Genomic DNA, 16,800 nt, shown 5'->3' with positions numbered 1-16,800 from the left:
CGGGTTTGTCTGAATTTTTCCAATGGTCTTCAGTGCTCAACCTTTCCAATGTGTAAGGGCAAATTTTTTGTGACTGCACATTTACGTTAGGCGCAGGCCATTAGCACGCAAAATTTTAGCGCAACGCACAGCATTAATAAAAGTTTGCGCACTATTATTTAATTATAACCTGCCATATGGCAAATCATGCACTGAATAAAAATATAGAACACTCAGGAATGTTTATTAGAGAACATGCTTATGCGCATCAGAAAGCCACATACTTCGTTTTGACAAGGGACAGAAAGGAACAATTCCACATGGGAAGGAATGCTTACATCACTATTTAAAACACCCACTTAAGAATGAGCTGTCTCAGCGTTCATTCGCCAAACTGTGTAGGACAATCCAGGGCCCTATTGCGGGCGTTGATGTCATCGCATACTGGCCCAGCTTCATGGTTCCCTAGAACAAAGCAGAATAGGCATAAAAAACAATTTAATGAAGCAGTACAAACAAAACAAAAACTCAACACCTCAGTTAGGGCTCCGAATTCATTCTAACAAGCTCGCGCTTTCGAGTGCGCTCCTAAATCATGTGCGTTCGTTTTCGCACTCCGCTCCTATCGGAATGCGGTGGCCTGCCACAGGGAATCGAAATTCGTGACGTCATACTCAGCAGCAGCTTTCTTTAACAGTTCTTATGCATCTTTGGCAATGTTCAGCTCCTTACGCATAGTCTTCTTAAAGGCGAATGATAAGGAGCTCCAAGAACACTCCAAGAGAATGGTTCGGCAACCTCGAGTCCTTCAATGAGTCAACATTGCTAAATAGTATTTGTGTCATGCTGCCTTTTCCCTATAGGACTCAAGAGGCTTCAGTCTTTCTGGCGTTATTACAATTGTGACATCATATTAGCAGTTATAACGATGATAGTTAAATCTCTACGATTTAACAATCATCGTAAATATTGTTGTTTTGGTTTTTTTTAAGCTTTATACTACACCTTTTCTTACACGATGTTTGATTATGTGCACAAGCAATGTACGTAGTAAAATTTATCCGGTGTTTTGATCGCTACCGAATATTCTTCATCTGTAACCCTGTTTTGTGACGATGATTTCTACTCATGTTTGCTGTACTCACGTGTACATGTGTCTTGCAGTGTTGCCCCCCTTGCTCAATGCTCCCCATTAGGACTGTAAGGTATATTGCATGGATGGATGGACAAATATCTTTCTTGAGGTCGATCGGTGGGCGCGATTAGTGCGTAGGGGGCCGCTCCGACTTCGGGAGAGAGAAGCCAAGCCCCTCCGCCGCGTCGCGGGCCCGATGAGCAGCCCAGAGCTGTGCTTCAAGGTCCGAGCTGCGTAGAGCTCGGTCCCACTCTTCCTTGGTGGTCCTGGCCCCCGGCGCCAGGGGGCAACCCCAGAGCATGTGAGCAAGGCCAGCTATATCCTTACAGTAGCGACACGCATTGTGAGGGCGCGCGTCCCGAAAGATTTCGGGCAGGAAGGCCGGGCATGGGTAGGTGCCCGTCTGAGGCCGCCTGTACGTGACTTCTTGTGCTTTATTGAGTGCTTTGTGTGGTAGCGGTATATTGAAATAAAGAAATAGATAAATAGATAAATAAACAAATAAGTAAATAAATCAATAAATAAGTAACGACAGGATTCTGCCGTTTGTGTTAAGCTGCTCTTTGCGAAGCCAAGGGGCAAATAGCACACACAGCAAACGCACTATAGATAAACAGCTTGAACTGGCGCATTCATAAGATGAGCCATGCTTTTTTTGTGCGTACTGTCACTCCTTTGAACCACCCGTCCTCAGTCCCGCCATGCAGTGCACACCCTGTCAGTAGAATGTACAAGTATAGACACTATGTATTCAATTTCCGTTGAACTCGGCTATTTACGCGATAAATGAATCAAAAAGTACAAACGCAAAGTTCCATAAGGACCCTTGACTGAGATAATAAAAGTAAGGTAAAGCAGTCAGGTTGGCAGACTCATTCCTTCTAGTAAAGTGTGAAATGATCGTCACCTTCTGAGAAGGGCCTAGTTCCATGCGGTACTTCAGCACCATCTTCGCCACAGTGTACCTCACTTTTAGCAAGGCCAGCCTCATTCCAACGCAGTTGCGAGGCCCGACGCCAAAGGGCATGAATGCGGCTTTCGTAAACAAGGCCTCGTTTTCAGGGGAAAACCTGCGCGGTATAAAAAGCACATGTGCGCTATGAAGCCGCAACCCGGCATTTACAAGCGTTAGATACTCTTTATTAATGTCCCTTTGTTAGTTAGTTTGCTTGTTTATTCGTTCGTTTGTTTGTTTGCTTGTTTGTTTGTTTGACGGTTTGTTCTCGTGCTGTTTTATTTATTTTATCAATATCTTTAGGGTACGTTCGCATCATGAGTGGTGCCCGCTACTCGTTTCCGTTTGATAAAGATGCATGCAAACATAGACTGGCTTCAAAAACCTAGCAACCAAATAGAGTGAGAGAAACAAAGGTCTTGGTATACGCAAAGTATGGTTATCTGAACACTCTTGGATCTATCATTGTGGCTGTGTAGAATAAGACTTGCTGTGGTACGTGTTGGTTATAGTCGACATAAAGCATGGGCGCTATAACGTAAAACTATTCCAAACTTTTCTATTCCAATTCTGCTATCAGCCCTCCGTGATTGGTCAAAAACTTTTTTGGACCATCCCCCATTTCACCTGTCTGTCACGCGACGTTACAAAAACCGCAATACCTCCCCATCTGATATGATGTGTGCATACTGATTATGCATGATTTGACAGAAAAAAGAAAAACAGTTATTTCTGATTCGACCCCTTTTCGCCATTAGCCCTCGGCTATTGGTAAAAAGTTTTCAGGCTGCACCCACTTCACCTGCCTGTCACGCGACGTCACAAAACCGCACGAACTCACCGCGTCAAAGTGACGTGTACGCGATAAAGATGCATTAATATGCCGAACAAAACTGAATTTTTTTCGGAATAGCCGCAGGCTGCCCCGTTCCGAAAGGAATAAAAGATAGCTGCCGCCGATCGCTGAGACGCTGGCTACTTGCACCTGCCGGAAAGCATGGGTGTATTTGCGTATAAAAAAACTTCTTGCGTGACCGTGTAACGTTTTTAAGCACTTTCGACGCGTTTACTACCTCATTCTACCAACTCTTCTTTGCTGAGGGTCAATTTTAGTGTCATTCTTAAGCTTCCGTTGCATGCCGCCGCGATTTTCGACCAGCCACCACAAGCTAACTAAGGGAAAGCCGACCAATCGCAGAAGCCTGCACCACCCTCTTCATCCGGTTATCGGTTTTCAGTGCACTGGCTCTGCCCTAGTGAATCCCTCTCCACTTGAGCGTTCTCCTCGCCTCTTGTCAGCCAATTAGATACAACAAGCCGCTCAGTGTAGGCAATGTTATTCGTTTTTCACGCAAACAAAAGGGACCTCCTATGAACGAGGAGAGCGTTTGATTGGTCTGTTCAGACAACCCTATGGGTGACCGCCCGGTGCTTGCGTCGGTGGTTACGCAAATTTGACGTCAGGAAATTGGAATAGAAACATATTGGAATAGTTTTACGTTATAGGGCCCCATGTTAGCATTTTCAAATGTTAACCAGGGCTTTACGAGGTTAATAAATATGCCAGACAGAAGTGATGGTACGTTGGTACGAGAAATGTTGGAAGCTTACCACACGATGAAAAAAAAAGCGCGGACTGTAATAGTGACAAGTAAGTGTATCTCTTTGGTAGTGAATTCCAGTTTCCTGACATGACGTTGGGTTTATGACGCAAGCACTGCATGCGTACGCATTTGGTTTCCTTCTTGCATCGTTCTGTGTCTAAAATAATCAGTTGATGCAAGCACTCGACCAAGTCCCACTGTCTTCTTATCTTAATTATCAGTCCTTTTTGTTTCTTTCATTGCTCTGACATAACATTCCATGTGCCGGCTGTGTATCAGGCGGATGTAGAACTTTCATTCCGGTGCCAGCCATGTTTGCATACCTGAATGTAGTACCGGAGTGTAGAGCAAAAATTACCTTGGTCAATGCAATGGCTCGTACCCAAAAAAACCGCAGTCTGGTCAAGTGGTACAAAAAGTATCAACACCAGCAATGACTCCTACCCCCGAAAGCACGGAAACATGCAAGCGCTCATACCTACTTTAAGGAAAAGGCTACAAACGCTCAACTGAGCATACAAACAGAGCATACATTTATTGAAATCACCCATACAATACAAAGAACAGCATACGTTTCAATAAAGAACAGGCTAAAAAAAAGCATCTGACCAATCAATAAAGCATTGCATATCCCTGTCGGAAGTACGCTACGGCCGAGGATGTCCGCCAAGCGAGAAACGAGGTGAGGCGCGTGAAGGGGCGGGAGTAATGCGCTCGACCGCGAGTGCTGGTTTCCCTTTCTGAGAAGATGTAACATAAAGTCGAAGAGAAACGTCCTTGGTACGAGTCTGAGCCCACTATACGAGCGCGCTAAGCCGCAGCTAAAGATCGAAAACGAGCCCAAGAAGCTGAACTGAAAAGCAGCAACATGACAATGCGACATGGCTATTTAGAGAGGAGGCCACCGCTCGCATACAACTGCTTGTCACAAGTTCACTTCACAGTGCGGTGCGTCATGTCTTGCGAGAAGACTGAGCACTCCCATCATATAACTTATTGCATTACCAAATGTGCAGCAGGCTTTCGTCTTCGCGTGTTACAGGATTGCAAGATGTGGCTGAAGTTTTTTTACAGCGAAGCTGTATGGTACCATCGAATGTTCGTGTCCGCACACAAAAAAGTATCATCATCAATGACGCATATGGCTAGAGTACCATAATGGTTTTGTGCACGCACACAAATAATGTCATCATCAATGCGTCATACTGGCGTATGCACTCATATATACAATGCCTAGTAGCCCCGTAAAACAGAGGCGACAAGCACACGGCAAAGGGAAGCCAACAGTGCTTACACTCTTTGGAATCACGCAAACAACCTATCGAACAGCATGTTGAAAACTGCCGCGGGCTGCCTAGGAGAAAACAATGCTTGGTATCGTCTAGGCTCTGTGGCGACTCTGTATAGAACTTAATTGGGTATTGTTGAGTATGAGTTTGCCATGGGGAGGCCACGCGTGGTTAGGACTCCCGAAGACCAACTACCTTACGATGCGCAACGACGCGAACTTGGACGAGAGTACCATTGGCGGCGGTGCGCGGCAAAGACCACCGAACATCGTGCCCGAGCAGCCGAAAGTAAGCGGCAGGGCAGACGGGACGACGTGTGTCGTGAATCGGAGAATGCGGCGAAGAGCTGCATTCCCTGATGCAGTCTCTTCGACGTCTAAATGCGATGTCGATAGTTTCATAGCTACTCACTTTGCAAGGGTTAGCTGCGATGACACTACCAGCCTATGGCAGTTGTCGCTGATTTCAAAGTGGGTGTGTCGGCGCCGAAAAGGGAGTGGTTTCTGCGTTTAGTGTTGGAGACGTTTCGCTTGGGATGCCACACCGATCCGGCACAACCGCCCACACAGCAGCGTACGTACATCGATTTGACATTATCAAAGAATCTGTCCGCAGTTGCGAATAAGTCAATCAGTGTGTACCAGAGTGACCACATACTCAATGTGGCCGCCGCTAGTAAGTGACAATGTGTGATGCAATAAACTCTTTACCAAAAGTGTTCTTATCACGATGTTTACAGCTCCTCTGGTCATCCTACTACGCACGGCGGAATGTGCTTGAATTTCTCCCTTTCGTTTTATTTTTTCATTCCGACGCTCTCTTCAAGAAGCATTTTTCGTGCCGGGTTAGTCACAATTGGAACTAGACTCAATATGGTCGCTGTCAACTTAGCCGCCTATTTAGCCGTCAACAGCGAGTAATGATATTGAATCACAGCCCTACTCTCAGGCCCTCTGTTTCCGAACCTAGCAGCTAAAAGACCATTCTTAGTTTCAATTATTAACTATTACCTGAAATGAGCTTAAAACAAATCTCCTTTCCTTCGAAGAACCAAAATATTTTAATTTCTCTGCAAGACTTTCGTTGCTTACAAACGGTAAAGTGCACCACGTGCTCCCTTTTCAAATAATATATTCACTAATTGTGTTTCACTTATTTTAAATTCTATTCCCTGAGTAGTGTACTTCCTCTCGTAATACATGGAACGTGGTACACAAGCTTGCGGTCGAAAGAGTGTTAGTAGACTAAATATTAGGTTAACTCACCTGTCTGGATTAAACTCTAGAGGGTTCGAAAAATATCGTGGGTCTCTTTGTATCTGGTACAACGCTGCCATGACGTTTGTACCTGCTTTGTACTTGATGCCATTGTATTCGAAATCTTCTTTGGCCTGTCGATTCACACCACTGCAAAGCAACATTTCATGCGAGATCAGATGCAGTAGAACGTCATATCATATATCCTGCTTCTGTAAAAAAACCTTCTGTTTACCGCCAAGTCTTTCATTTTCATAAAGTAACTTGAATGCTGAATCATTATGCAGCTCCGTAACCAGTATAAACGATGCTCCGAAAAGCTCCTGGAAGCTTCAACAACAATTAAAACCTTACGCATGTAATTTATTTCGTAAGAAACGAGTGATTGGCTTTTACCCCTGTTGTCACCTATTAATTGTTCGATAATGCAGAATATATAATGATACAAATGAATTAATCGGAGCCAACTCGCACTATCGGCGTATTTACCTGCGAAATAAATCGCAGGTTAAAAACACGATGTCGCTGAATATTTGCAGAAATGGTTCATCCAGGAAGTAATGCTTACATACGACAATAGGTACAATATGCTTGCAGAACTGGGGAACTACATGGAGTCTACTGCGCCGCTATCAAATGTTATAATTCTAGCACGCACCCTTTCTAGGTTAAGAAGTCACTGAACGTAATTCTTGGCATTCAGTCATGATTATTTGACTTCTGGGGCGGGGGGGGGGGGGGGCGCCGCTTGAGTAAAAGGACCAGATCAATTTAATCTTCCCATTTGAGAAAACCGGTACATCCTAAGCATCTATACGTCGGATTGGAACTTGTGTTTTATTGCCTTCCTCATATTCAGGCGACGCGATTTATTTATATGTAAATACACAACCGTAAGCAAACATATTTACGATCAAGCAAATATTTTGACAGTTCTTTTAGAGTACGGGGTGAGATTGAAATCTAGAAAAACTGCTCGAGATTTGGTATTCACGCAGGTGCGAGGAACATTTGTGTCACCGATTCTGCCGACAGCAGCCGTGCAAGGATCAACGCCTGCCATGGTAGCCGAGTGCCTACGGCGTTACACTGCTGAGGTTGCGGCCGCGGGCTCAACCCCGGCCACGGCGGCCGCATTCTGATGAGGTGGAAAGCAATATCGTCGCTGTACTGTGCACTGAGTGCACGTTAATGAAACTCATGTGGCAAGAAACTATTCCGGAGCTTCCCATTAAGCACGCCTCACAATAACATTGTGGTTTTTTCATGGCACGTGAAACTCCAGAATTTCATATTTCTTTCAATGCAAGGGCGAACTGCATAACACAATTCACCGTTTGTACAGAACGGACTATTTTGTGAGTAGGTGTGGATTATTTTGCTTCTAAACCCAACTGTAGACGGTTACCTTTGACTCAACTAATCAAGCTGCTCTCTTGGGTACAGCTCAGATGATAATGAGTGCGTAATTTGATGCCAAGCCTAGTTCGTCGGTGGGAGTTCTCGCAGTTTGTCACACTGAGGGTACTCACGATAATCCTGGAGGATAAAGCCGCAGCGTTTCATCCACTACTTGTTCCAGGTACTTTAGCTTTTTCATGACTGTTTCATAGTCCAGGTAGCCCTAAAAGCACGAAGTAATTTCGTACAGTATTCAAGGTTTCACAACCGACACATAACTCTTTGATTGAAAACTTTATCTGAAACCAAAACATCATTATCTTTAGCTTCAGATAGGTTAATGGGGGGCAGTTAAGAAGAATTTTAAGTTTGGGCTGAGAACCTGGTTTTATGTGGCAAGCAAGGCGGAGAGAAAAACTTAGGATCTAAGCATCCTCGCTAATATAATAATAACCAGTATAATAACCACGGAATGTCTCTGATCAATCTCATAGCATCCATTAGTGATGCCACTTCAAATATATTTTTCATAGCTAACCGGACCATCAAAAAGTAGTAACTATTTATGTCACCACTTCGCAAATATCTTTAGCTTCACATAGGATAATGGGGGGCAGTTAAGAAGAATTTTAGGTTTGGGCTGACAACCTGGTTTTATGTGGCAAGCAAGGCGGAGAGAAAAACTTAGGATCTAAGCATCCTCCCTAATATAATAATAACCGGTATAATAACCAGGGAATGTCTCTGATCAATCTCATAGCATCCATTAGTGATGCCACTTCAAATATATTTTTCATAGCTAACCGGACCATCAAAAAGTAGTAACTATTTATGTCACCACTTCGCAAATAGCTCGGAAGGAGAGAGACAGAAAGTGTGTGTGCTTGCGTGCGCCCGCGAATGCGTCGGCCTCACGTTAACTTTTCTCACGGTTTATGATGTCAAGACAGGGACACATGGTGATCGCTTGAAAAGGTGTACTGTTCTTTCTTTTTTATTATAGGAATAGCCAGCCCAGCCATCATTTATTTACGTGAAAACTCATCACTTAGCGAACAGTGACATCTAGTTACAAAATAAAGCGATTGTCTTTTCTGGCGTAACAAAACACATTTTTTTTTCCGGGTGCACAAAAAGTATTTTAGATCCTGAACTTTAAAAAGATCGCAGAGCCGGACCTGCATCTCCTCAAGAAGCCAGCTTCACTTACGTTGGGACCGACGACATCGACGACTTCTCGCCGAAGCTTTTCTTGGACATCCGGGTGTTTCGCGAGAGTGTAGGCTATGTAACTCAAGGCCGTTGCTGTAGTTTCAAACCTGCATTTATTCAAGCTACGTTAGTTGCATCTAACGTATCATCATTCAACGCAGGCAGTTTACATTCTGGAAAGAAACTACGCTGAATCACAATGTTGCTTTCAACTGAATCTATTGTCAAAGTGTTTGCGTTCATATACATCAGACGCTCCTTCTTTCTACGAACTACGTTGCTTGTGCTTTTTCATGAACTAATCTACGTTTCACCTTATTTCTCAATTCAAGATTTGATTGTGTCTTGTGAACACATGACTTCGGGTAACTTTTTGTGTTGCTGATTAGCAATGCAACCATAATTCAATTACTCCTTTTTTGCGCATCATGTTCAGGCGCGCTTTTAGTGCTTACCCGGCAATGAAAAGTACAGCAGCACTCGTTACAATTTCTTCGGTGGTCAGAGCCCTCTTTCTGGCACTTGCTGAAAGGGAGAAAGATGAATCTCTTTTAAGTCGTTCTTCGCAACATTGCGAGAGTTATTGCTCTCTCTTCTTGTAAAGTTCAGTGTTCAATATTGTATACAATTTTCTTGCAGTCATTAATGACATTGGTTTGTTCCTGTTAATGTTCTATGAAATGTTGTTGTATTTCCTGCCCCATGACAAAATCCTCCAATTTTAGCCTCCGATAAACTTATAAATAAGTACAAAAAAGGAACATTCTTGGTAAATTCATAGATGTGTATGTGAAGAAAGTAACGTAGCACACGTTTTTACGTGGAGCTTCGCTAATACCATAAGAGTTTCAAAACAACGTCAGCAAGAGGACTGTTGAAAGGCAGCTCGTGGCAAATGATAATCACAGCAGAAGAGTATAACCATGAAAATATTGACTGTATAAGGAGTAGCAAGCACATCACAGTCACAATCGTAAGCGCTGACAATCGCGAGGACATCCTGCTCCTGATCGCCAGGCTAAACGCGCCTGTGGCTACAATTCACCACCACCACCACCACCATCTATATTTCTTGTTTTCTTGGTAGCTAGGTGGTGCCTTTAAAAGCACTTGTTCTCAAAGTATAGGCAAGCAGACAGTGGTATTATGTCATAGCTGCGAATTCATATATAGCATCAGCCCTCTCAACCTTGTTATAGGCCACGCATTTTCTGAAGGTAACAGGTTGATTAGTAGAACGACAGCGAAGCCTGCAGGTGAATTCTGTCCTGCACTCTGTGTATCGTGCAGTGAGAAGAATTTTGCAAGTGTTTTTGATGACAAGAGTATTTAAGCATTTAGAAATTCGAATATAATGAATTACAGTATGAAAGTCAATACGAATTCCATATAGTTGTTTTAGATTCTTTGTTTTCTACACATTTTTGATGACCGAATCGTATGACCGCGGTTTCTCTGTTAGAAACCACGACCATTCTTCAAATCACTTGAACCCTAATGAAGTTAGGTGCCGTGAAATTCGTGACAATCTGATAGCCGCTCCAACCCCCCGCTTCGATCCCCCAGGTGTGCTTAGCTATTCCTATACAGTAGTTTGAGCGAAAGGTCATTTTCAGTTCTTGAAAGTGCCGTTTCTGCAAGTGCTTCGCGGGTTAGCTTGACAAGTGGTTGTTCTTTCTTTCCTATGATGGACAAATGCTTTAAGACTGCCAGCTGAGATATTGGTTTTATTATCACCTTATCACTCGTTTACTTTTTGAACCCAATCCTTTCATTTATCATTATCACCATGTTTTGTGCTAACCACAGTGCTTTTACGTCTCTTTTGAGGAACAGTATTTATTTTCAGGTTTGCGTTCGTATATGGCGAAATGTGTCTTCTCGTACGTGGTCACATTGTCTTTTCTCTGATTTTATTGCTCTTCCGAACATTACACAAATTATGATTAAGTTAGCGTGCTGAGCCGCTGAGGAAGGTTGAGTTTTGCACCATTTGTATGCAGGATGGCTCATTTTATTCCACAATAAGCAAATGTTATTCATATTTATGCCTGCTGTATTTATGCCTAATCTTACCATTGAGGACTTCCTTATATATTTCCTCGATTTAAACATTTCACATTACGCAGCAGGATACAAAATGCTCTCAGAGAGAAAGGAATTTAGAAAGTCACCATGTGCAACTTTGTAATCACCGCGTTCCTCTTCTGTCTCGATGTACTCCGCGTCGAGGAGATTTTGCAAGACATCATGCTTTCGCAGCTGCCACGGGATTGAAAAGAAAAGATTAGAAGAACTTCGTTACCCACAAGCCAATGGGTCACGATGGAAACTTTCGCTTGGCGCAAGTGATAGATATAGATAAGATATAGATGTTATTTCCAGAAATACAAGAGTTCGGGTGGATACCAAAGGCTCAAAGCTGTTGGAAAAATAGCTTGACTAGGCGGATGGTCCGTTACAAGACATACATGGTGTTTATATCCAAAATCGTAATATTTTTATACAATCAGAGTAGATTAATTACATAAATACACAATATCAAGGCCGAAAATGATATAGATAGTTCGAGAAAAAGCATATTTGATACTTCAGAAGAAAGCAAATATGTGTGTAGGGTTACTAAACAGCTAATACAATTCGCTCTTATATAGAAACTAGAGAAATCAGAATAACAGAACATATTAGATACACAGGAAGTTAGAAATATATATGTGCATGGGTTACAAAATCAGAAACCCAGTTGGCTCTGAAAAACGATAAAGAATCAATGATCACATGTTTAGAAAATGCATTCGCAGTTTCTTGGATGAAGAAGTATATGTACCTTGATATTTAATTAAATGTATGGTAGAGTATGTTGTAATGACTGTAGGGTATATTAATTACGAAACCACGGAATATACCCCGTATGGCTATTTCTTGTATATCAAGAATTGAATTTCGGTGTCAAAGTGGCACGTCGCCGAAAAGAACAGGATCAACACGCTAGTAAGCAAAACGTACAAGATAGCCCTGGGCCTCCCGGAATCAACGAGCACCGAGCTCCTGGCCCTGGAGACACCTTGGAAGAAATAGCCGAAGCACAACGCATGTCGCAGCTCGAACGCCTGTCGACCACCACGACGGTAAGGTACATTATGAACACGCTCGGCATAACGTACCACAACCAGCACGGCCAGAAAATGCAAATCCCCAACAAAATCAGAGACACCATTGCGGTAGCAACCATCCCAAGAAACATGCACCCGGATTACAACCGAGGTAGAAGAAAGAAGAGAAACGCGCGCTTTGTCGACGCAGCCGAATATCCGAACAGCCAAAAATACACCGCCGTAGTCATAGACACGGAGTCCAAAATCAGAACCACACGCAGTGTATACACCAAACACTCGGAAATAGCGGAGGAAGTAGCGATCGCGCTGGCCCTCACAGAACAGGAATGCAAAGTCGTACTAAGCGACTCGCAAACGGCAGTAAAGTATTACGCCAAAGGTCGAATTTCCAAGGAAGCCCAGTCCATTCTGGCCAAAGCGCGCAGATCCAAAGCCGCGAGCTCGAGGATCAGATGGTTCCCCGCGCACGTCACCACGGAAGGCGACGCGTTCCCGAGTGTAAACGAGATGGTGCACCGGACGGCGCGAGACATGACCCACCTCGCCGAACAGGGCAACGCCTCTCGCACAATAGCGAACGCTTCTCGAGCAGGACGGGACAGGCTCACCAGATACGACATAACCAGTGCATATTTGAACGCCAGAAGGATATACCCACCGCCGAGTCCCAAGTTGAACAGGAGGCAGGCCGTCGCCTGGAGACAACTCCAGACGAACACCTTCCCTAATCCATTCCGTCTGAAACGTATCTTCCCAGATAAGCATCAGGACGACACGTGCAAATTGTGCCAGGAAGGACCAGCAACACTCAAACACATGCTGTGGGAGTGCAATGTAGTTATAGGAGGGATAGCAGTTGCTCCGGAGACCCTGTCGTCGAGATGGGCCGCCGCTCTGCGCAGCTTAGACCTCGGAATCCAGACGTGGGCAGTCCAGCAACCCAATGAGGCAGCGTTGAGGCAAGGCCTTGACGTTCCCCCGTGGGAGACCTGAGCCCCGGTGGCGTTAAATCTTGCCGGACGTACAAAAAAGTTGTATCCATCCATCCAACTTGCACTCGACACTAGGAAATTTTAGACGGCAATATTTGAGAAGCACAATGAATTTAGAACACTAAAAGTGTAGACATATTATATTTCTTTATTTTATGCTTTAAGCACGCTGGCGGCGTTGTCTCTAGAAAACCCATGTGGGGATGTATTTTCTTCTGCAAAGAAAAGATTTTCATAATAATCATCTTTCCTGTAGTCGCCCACACTGAGCTACAGTAATTTAAGTGGGAAGAAAATAAGGCATAATGAATGTTAAGTTTTGATTTGGTTGGAAGAAGACGCCGAAATCGAGAAAGAACAGTTGTGATAGCAGACATTCTTGTGCAGATATTTTCAATATGTTTATAGCAAATAATGTGCGAAGAAAAAGTGACGCCTAACACTTTATGTTCATCAACCATTTGCCGTTGCAATTTGCTATTTCCAACACACTAAAGTTCGATTACTAATAAGAATATTATTTTTTGCGCGAAATACGATTACTTTGGACTTTATAGGACATATATTTAGGTAATTACCGACTGGCCAATCAGGTAGCTTAGTGAGTAGATAATTGCATTTTTCCAATAATTCCTGTGAATTCGGACCAGAAATAAGAAGATTACTGTCATCGGCATACACGATAAATTTTACATCTGGCTGCTCGCACTCAAGAAAGCAGATCAAGCCTGCTTGTTTGAAACCTAGCACGCACCCCGGGTTCTCATTACTCGCGGTGGAGTAATTGTATCTAATATCTTCACAATTCAACCCATCGTCACGTCACAAATGGATTAAAGCACAGGCTTGTCGACGCCCGACAATATATGGGCTTCGCTGTTATTAATTGAAGCAATTATATATTAAAACAGACAAACAAGATCGTTATCGAGTGCAATAACGACCAAGCATACCACAAGCTATCGTTAATATCCGCTAAAGTTGCCACTACGCCCTCTATCATATACTAATCTTGACGAAATGCAGCGCTAAAATTCGGAAGCAAAAAGGGAAGCCACACGCCTTGCCGTTATTACAACACCCTTGCGGAACGCTCCTATGGCTTCCATATTTTGTCCTTCCAAATTTTGTTGGTCGCAGCAGCCCGTTTATTACCATCGAATAGACGCAACAGGAGTATCCGACGGCCATTTCGCGTAACTAGAACCAAGCATTAAATTTGTATTAATATACCTTTCACAAAAAAAGCCGACAGTATATTCTGTGTAGTCATATTGAGCTACTCAAACTATTTCTTCAACCGCAATTAGTTAGCTAATTAGTTATATTTATTTATGCAAAATTTTACATATGTGTTTTAGAGCACAGGTCATATTTGAAATGTTCTAGAGCGCACTCAGAAACACCTAATGAAGTTGTTGTTACTACTACGTTGTCATTTACGCAGTTCTTTTCCCTGAGTGCTGAATTATGGCCCGCGAAACATGAAAAAAAAAGAAGGATATGAAAAAAAAAATCCAGTCGGCGCTTGCACATCTGGATTGCAGTGCTCTCGATTGTGTTTCGAAAGAACGAAGTGCGCTTACCAATGGCAAAAGAACGCCACTGGGCTCGGTGTCAAGTGTATGTCCCCACCATGGCTGTGAAAGTCTAAATCCGCTACGGACGTAATCATAAGCCAGCGCTGAACACGGACGCAAACTATAGAGTTTCATGCAAATAACTAGCTCGAACTGTGGCACTGCAAGTAGGGTGCCTCAGCCAGCATACGAATTATGCTTAGCCCATGCATTTGCCTAAACTTCGTCCTTCTGGATATGCGTATTGATCGTTCTGAACAAAGTACTGAATTATAAATAACTAAGAAATTGCGCCAGAACCCATCCCACGATGACATTAGACGGTAATGCGTTGGCATGGAAGCAGTAAAGCGACACGATCTACTGCCGCCGTCGAAACGAGTTATATATTAGGCGTATACTGTAGCGGGACTCCTCTTTCGCCCATCCTTAACGATATTCGGTGCCATGAAGCCCCGCTACCTCAAAGCCTGCACGTGGCCTCCGAAATGCATGGGGCGCCGGTGCGTGCGAACCCTGGGAAACGCGTCGTCCGCCCACTAGGCTTCTCTCTCGCGCTTCTTTCTGGACACGCCGCGCCATCTAGTAGCATTGCCGAGAAGTCCGCGGGTGGCCTCCGAGACGAGAAACGTGGCACACCGGTGCCTGCAAACACTGAGAATCGTTCTCTCGTTTGCCGCACACACAATGGCACATATTCCGTGACCAACGTTGGAGAAAGGGTCATTGAAGGGCGGCAAATACCCATTGAATTCATGGCGCAGTTCGCTAAAGCGGCCAAGGCGTTCGTTGCAAAGTGCCACATACCCTGTGCATTTGTGGCACAGCCTCCTAATGCATCGGGTTGCTGTCCTTGAGGAACGCTTGTTACGTGGGCTCGTTTCCACTGAGCATTAGAGAAATTTATTGGATCTTTTCCGTCATTGTAGAGCGGCACATTACCAGTGGCACATTCACCTAGTTAGCCAAGTTGGCGTCAAAACCTCTTAATGAAGAGCGGCACACACCTCACGGCAGATAACCAGTCACCCAGGTTGGCATCCAAGCGGTTCATGGGTGACTGGCCCTGACCCATTGATACATACTCAGTATTCCGAGTAGGCATCGAAGAGCTTTATTCGAACAGAGGCACCTACCCAGTCCTGCATGTACAGTGACCTATGTCGGCGTGGAAGAGGTTCGGTGAAGACCGGCACGTGTGTAAACATTGCCACCTGCTCATGGACCCAAGTTTGTCTGATGGTTGGTTTCTAAACATGTTACTTCCACACAGCAGCTTCGTGAGCTACCCATTCGATCACTGATTACCCAGTGACCCAAGTAGGTAGAAAAAGGGATAGATACACACATCGAAAGTAGATAGATAGCCCTCGGAAAGTACTTGAAGTAGCCAAAGAATTCTCACGCATTATTAACATTATTCAGACTCTCCGACAGTAGGATTCCAAAGGAAGGCCTCTGGCAAAAAATTCTTATATTGAAGCCATTACAGAACGGACATATGGACAAGCAGAACCATTACAATTAGCAGCGGTTATTATTGTTCCCAGAGTCTTATACCTTCTGCATTTTAAGAAAAGTATAGATTGCTTTCAAGTTTATGTCAAACGAAGTCACAAGAACTTCTGAAGCCAAAAGCAGGAAGATCATTAAAGTCCATGCGCTAACCATCATTCCTATGTTGGCTTAACGATCACGCCGCCAGTGTTTCCTCTAGCACTTATTCTAGGAAACTCTGACACAAACACACTCGTCGTCTTTTGATGGGCATGCGGCCATCGTTCAATTGAAACACGATAGAGAGCGCTGCTATGAAGATGCACAAACAGTCTCTCATAGCAAAAGGGGGAAGAGATGCCGGGATAATGAAACATAGGGCATTGTGGGGGTACACAGGTATGGGGTACTGAGAGGTATTAGGAAGGGAGTAATGAAGACGTGGCTTACTTTCGGGAATGCGGTCCTGTGCTTAAGGGCAGAAGTTCAGTCGAGACTAGAAGTAAATCAGAGAGCTGTTGGAAGATTAGCACTAGGTGCCCGCGGGAAAACCACAAACGAAGCAGTATAGTGGGATATGGGCTGGGCACCGTTCGAAGCACGGGAAGCTCAGAGTAAAATCCTATACGAAAAACGCCTGAGGAAATTCGACGATAACAGGTGGGCAGCTGAAGTATTTAAATACCTGTATAGAAAGGGCGTTGACTCACAACAGCAAGAAATAACTTGGGAGCTAACCAGTAAGTATGCCAGACATGAGGACAGAGAAAGACAGAGCATTAAA

General features: G+C 44.0%; 1 protein-coding gene across 2 annotated transcripts in view; it reads right to left on the bottom strand.

The window, feature by feature from the left end:
• Window positions 1–206: 206 nt before the first annotated feature.
• LOC135902505 (cytochrome P450 3A14-like) overlaps window positions 207–16,800 on the bottom strand; it is a 28,880-nt gene continuing 12,286 nt past the window's right edge. For both annotated transcript variants that reach the window (XM_065432608.2, XM_070535392.1), the window contains exons 8-14: window positions 11,006–11,093; window positions 9,287–9,356; window positions 8,830–8,938; window positions 7,751–7,842; window positions 6,228–6,368; window positions 2,022–2,184; window positions 207–444 (exon numbers count right to left, since the gene is read on the bottom strand). In XM_065432608.2, the coding sequence (XP_065288680.2) occupies window positions 355–444; window positions 2,022–2,184; window positions 6,228–6,368; window positions 7,751–7,842; window positions 8,830–8,938; window positions 9,287–9,356; window positions 11,006–11,093 (753 nt within the window). In that variant the 3' untranslated portion in view covers window positions 207–354. The remainder of the gene's footprint in view (window positions 445–2,021; window positions 2,185–6,227; window positions 6,369–7,750; window positions 7,843–8,829; window positions 8,939–9,286; window positions 9,357–11,005; window positions 11,094–16,800) is intronic.

This window comes from Dermacentor albipictus, chromosome 3 (genome assembly GCF_038994185.2).
Source record: "Dermacentor albipictus isolate Rhodes 1998 colony chromosome 3, USDA_Dalb.pri_finalv2, whole genome shotgun sequence".
NCBI classification, from domain to species: domain Eukaryota; kingdom Metazoa; phylum Arthropoda; class Arachnida; order Ixodida; family Ixodidae; genus Dermacentor; species Dermacentor albipictus.
This window is presented reverse-complemented; position numbering and strand designations above follow the sequence as displayed.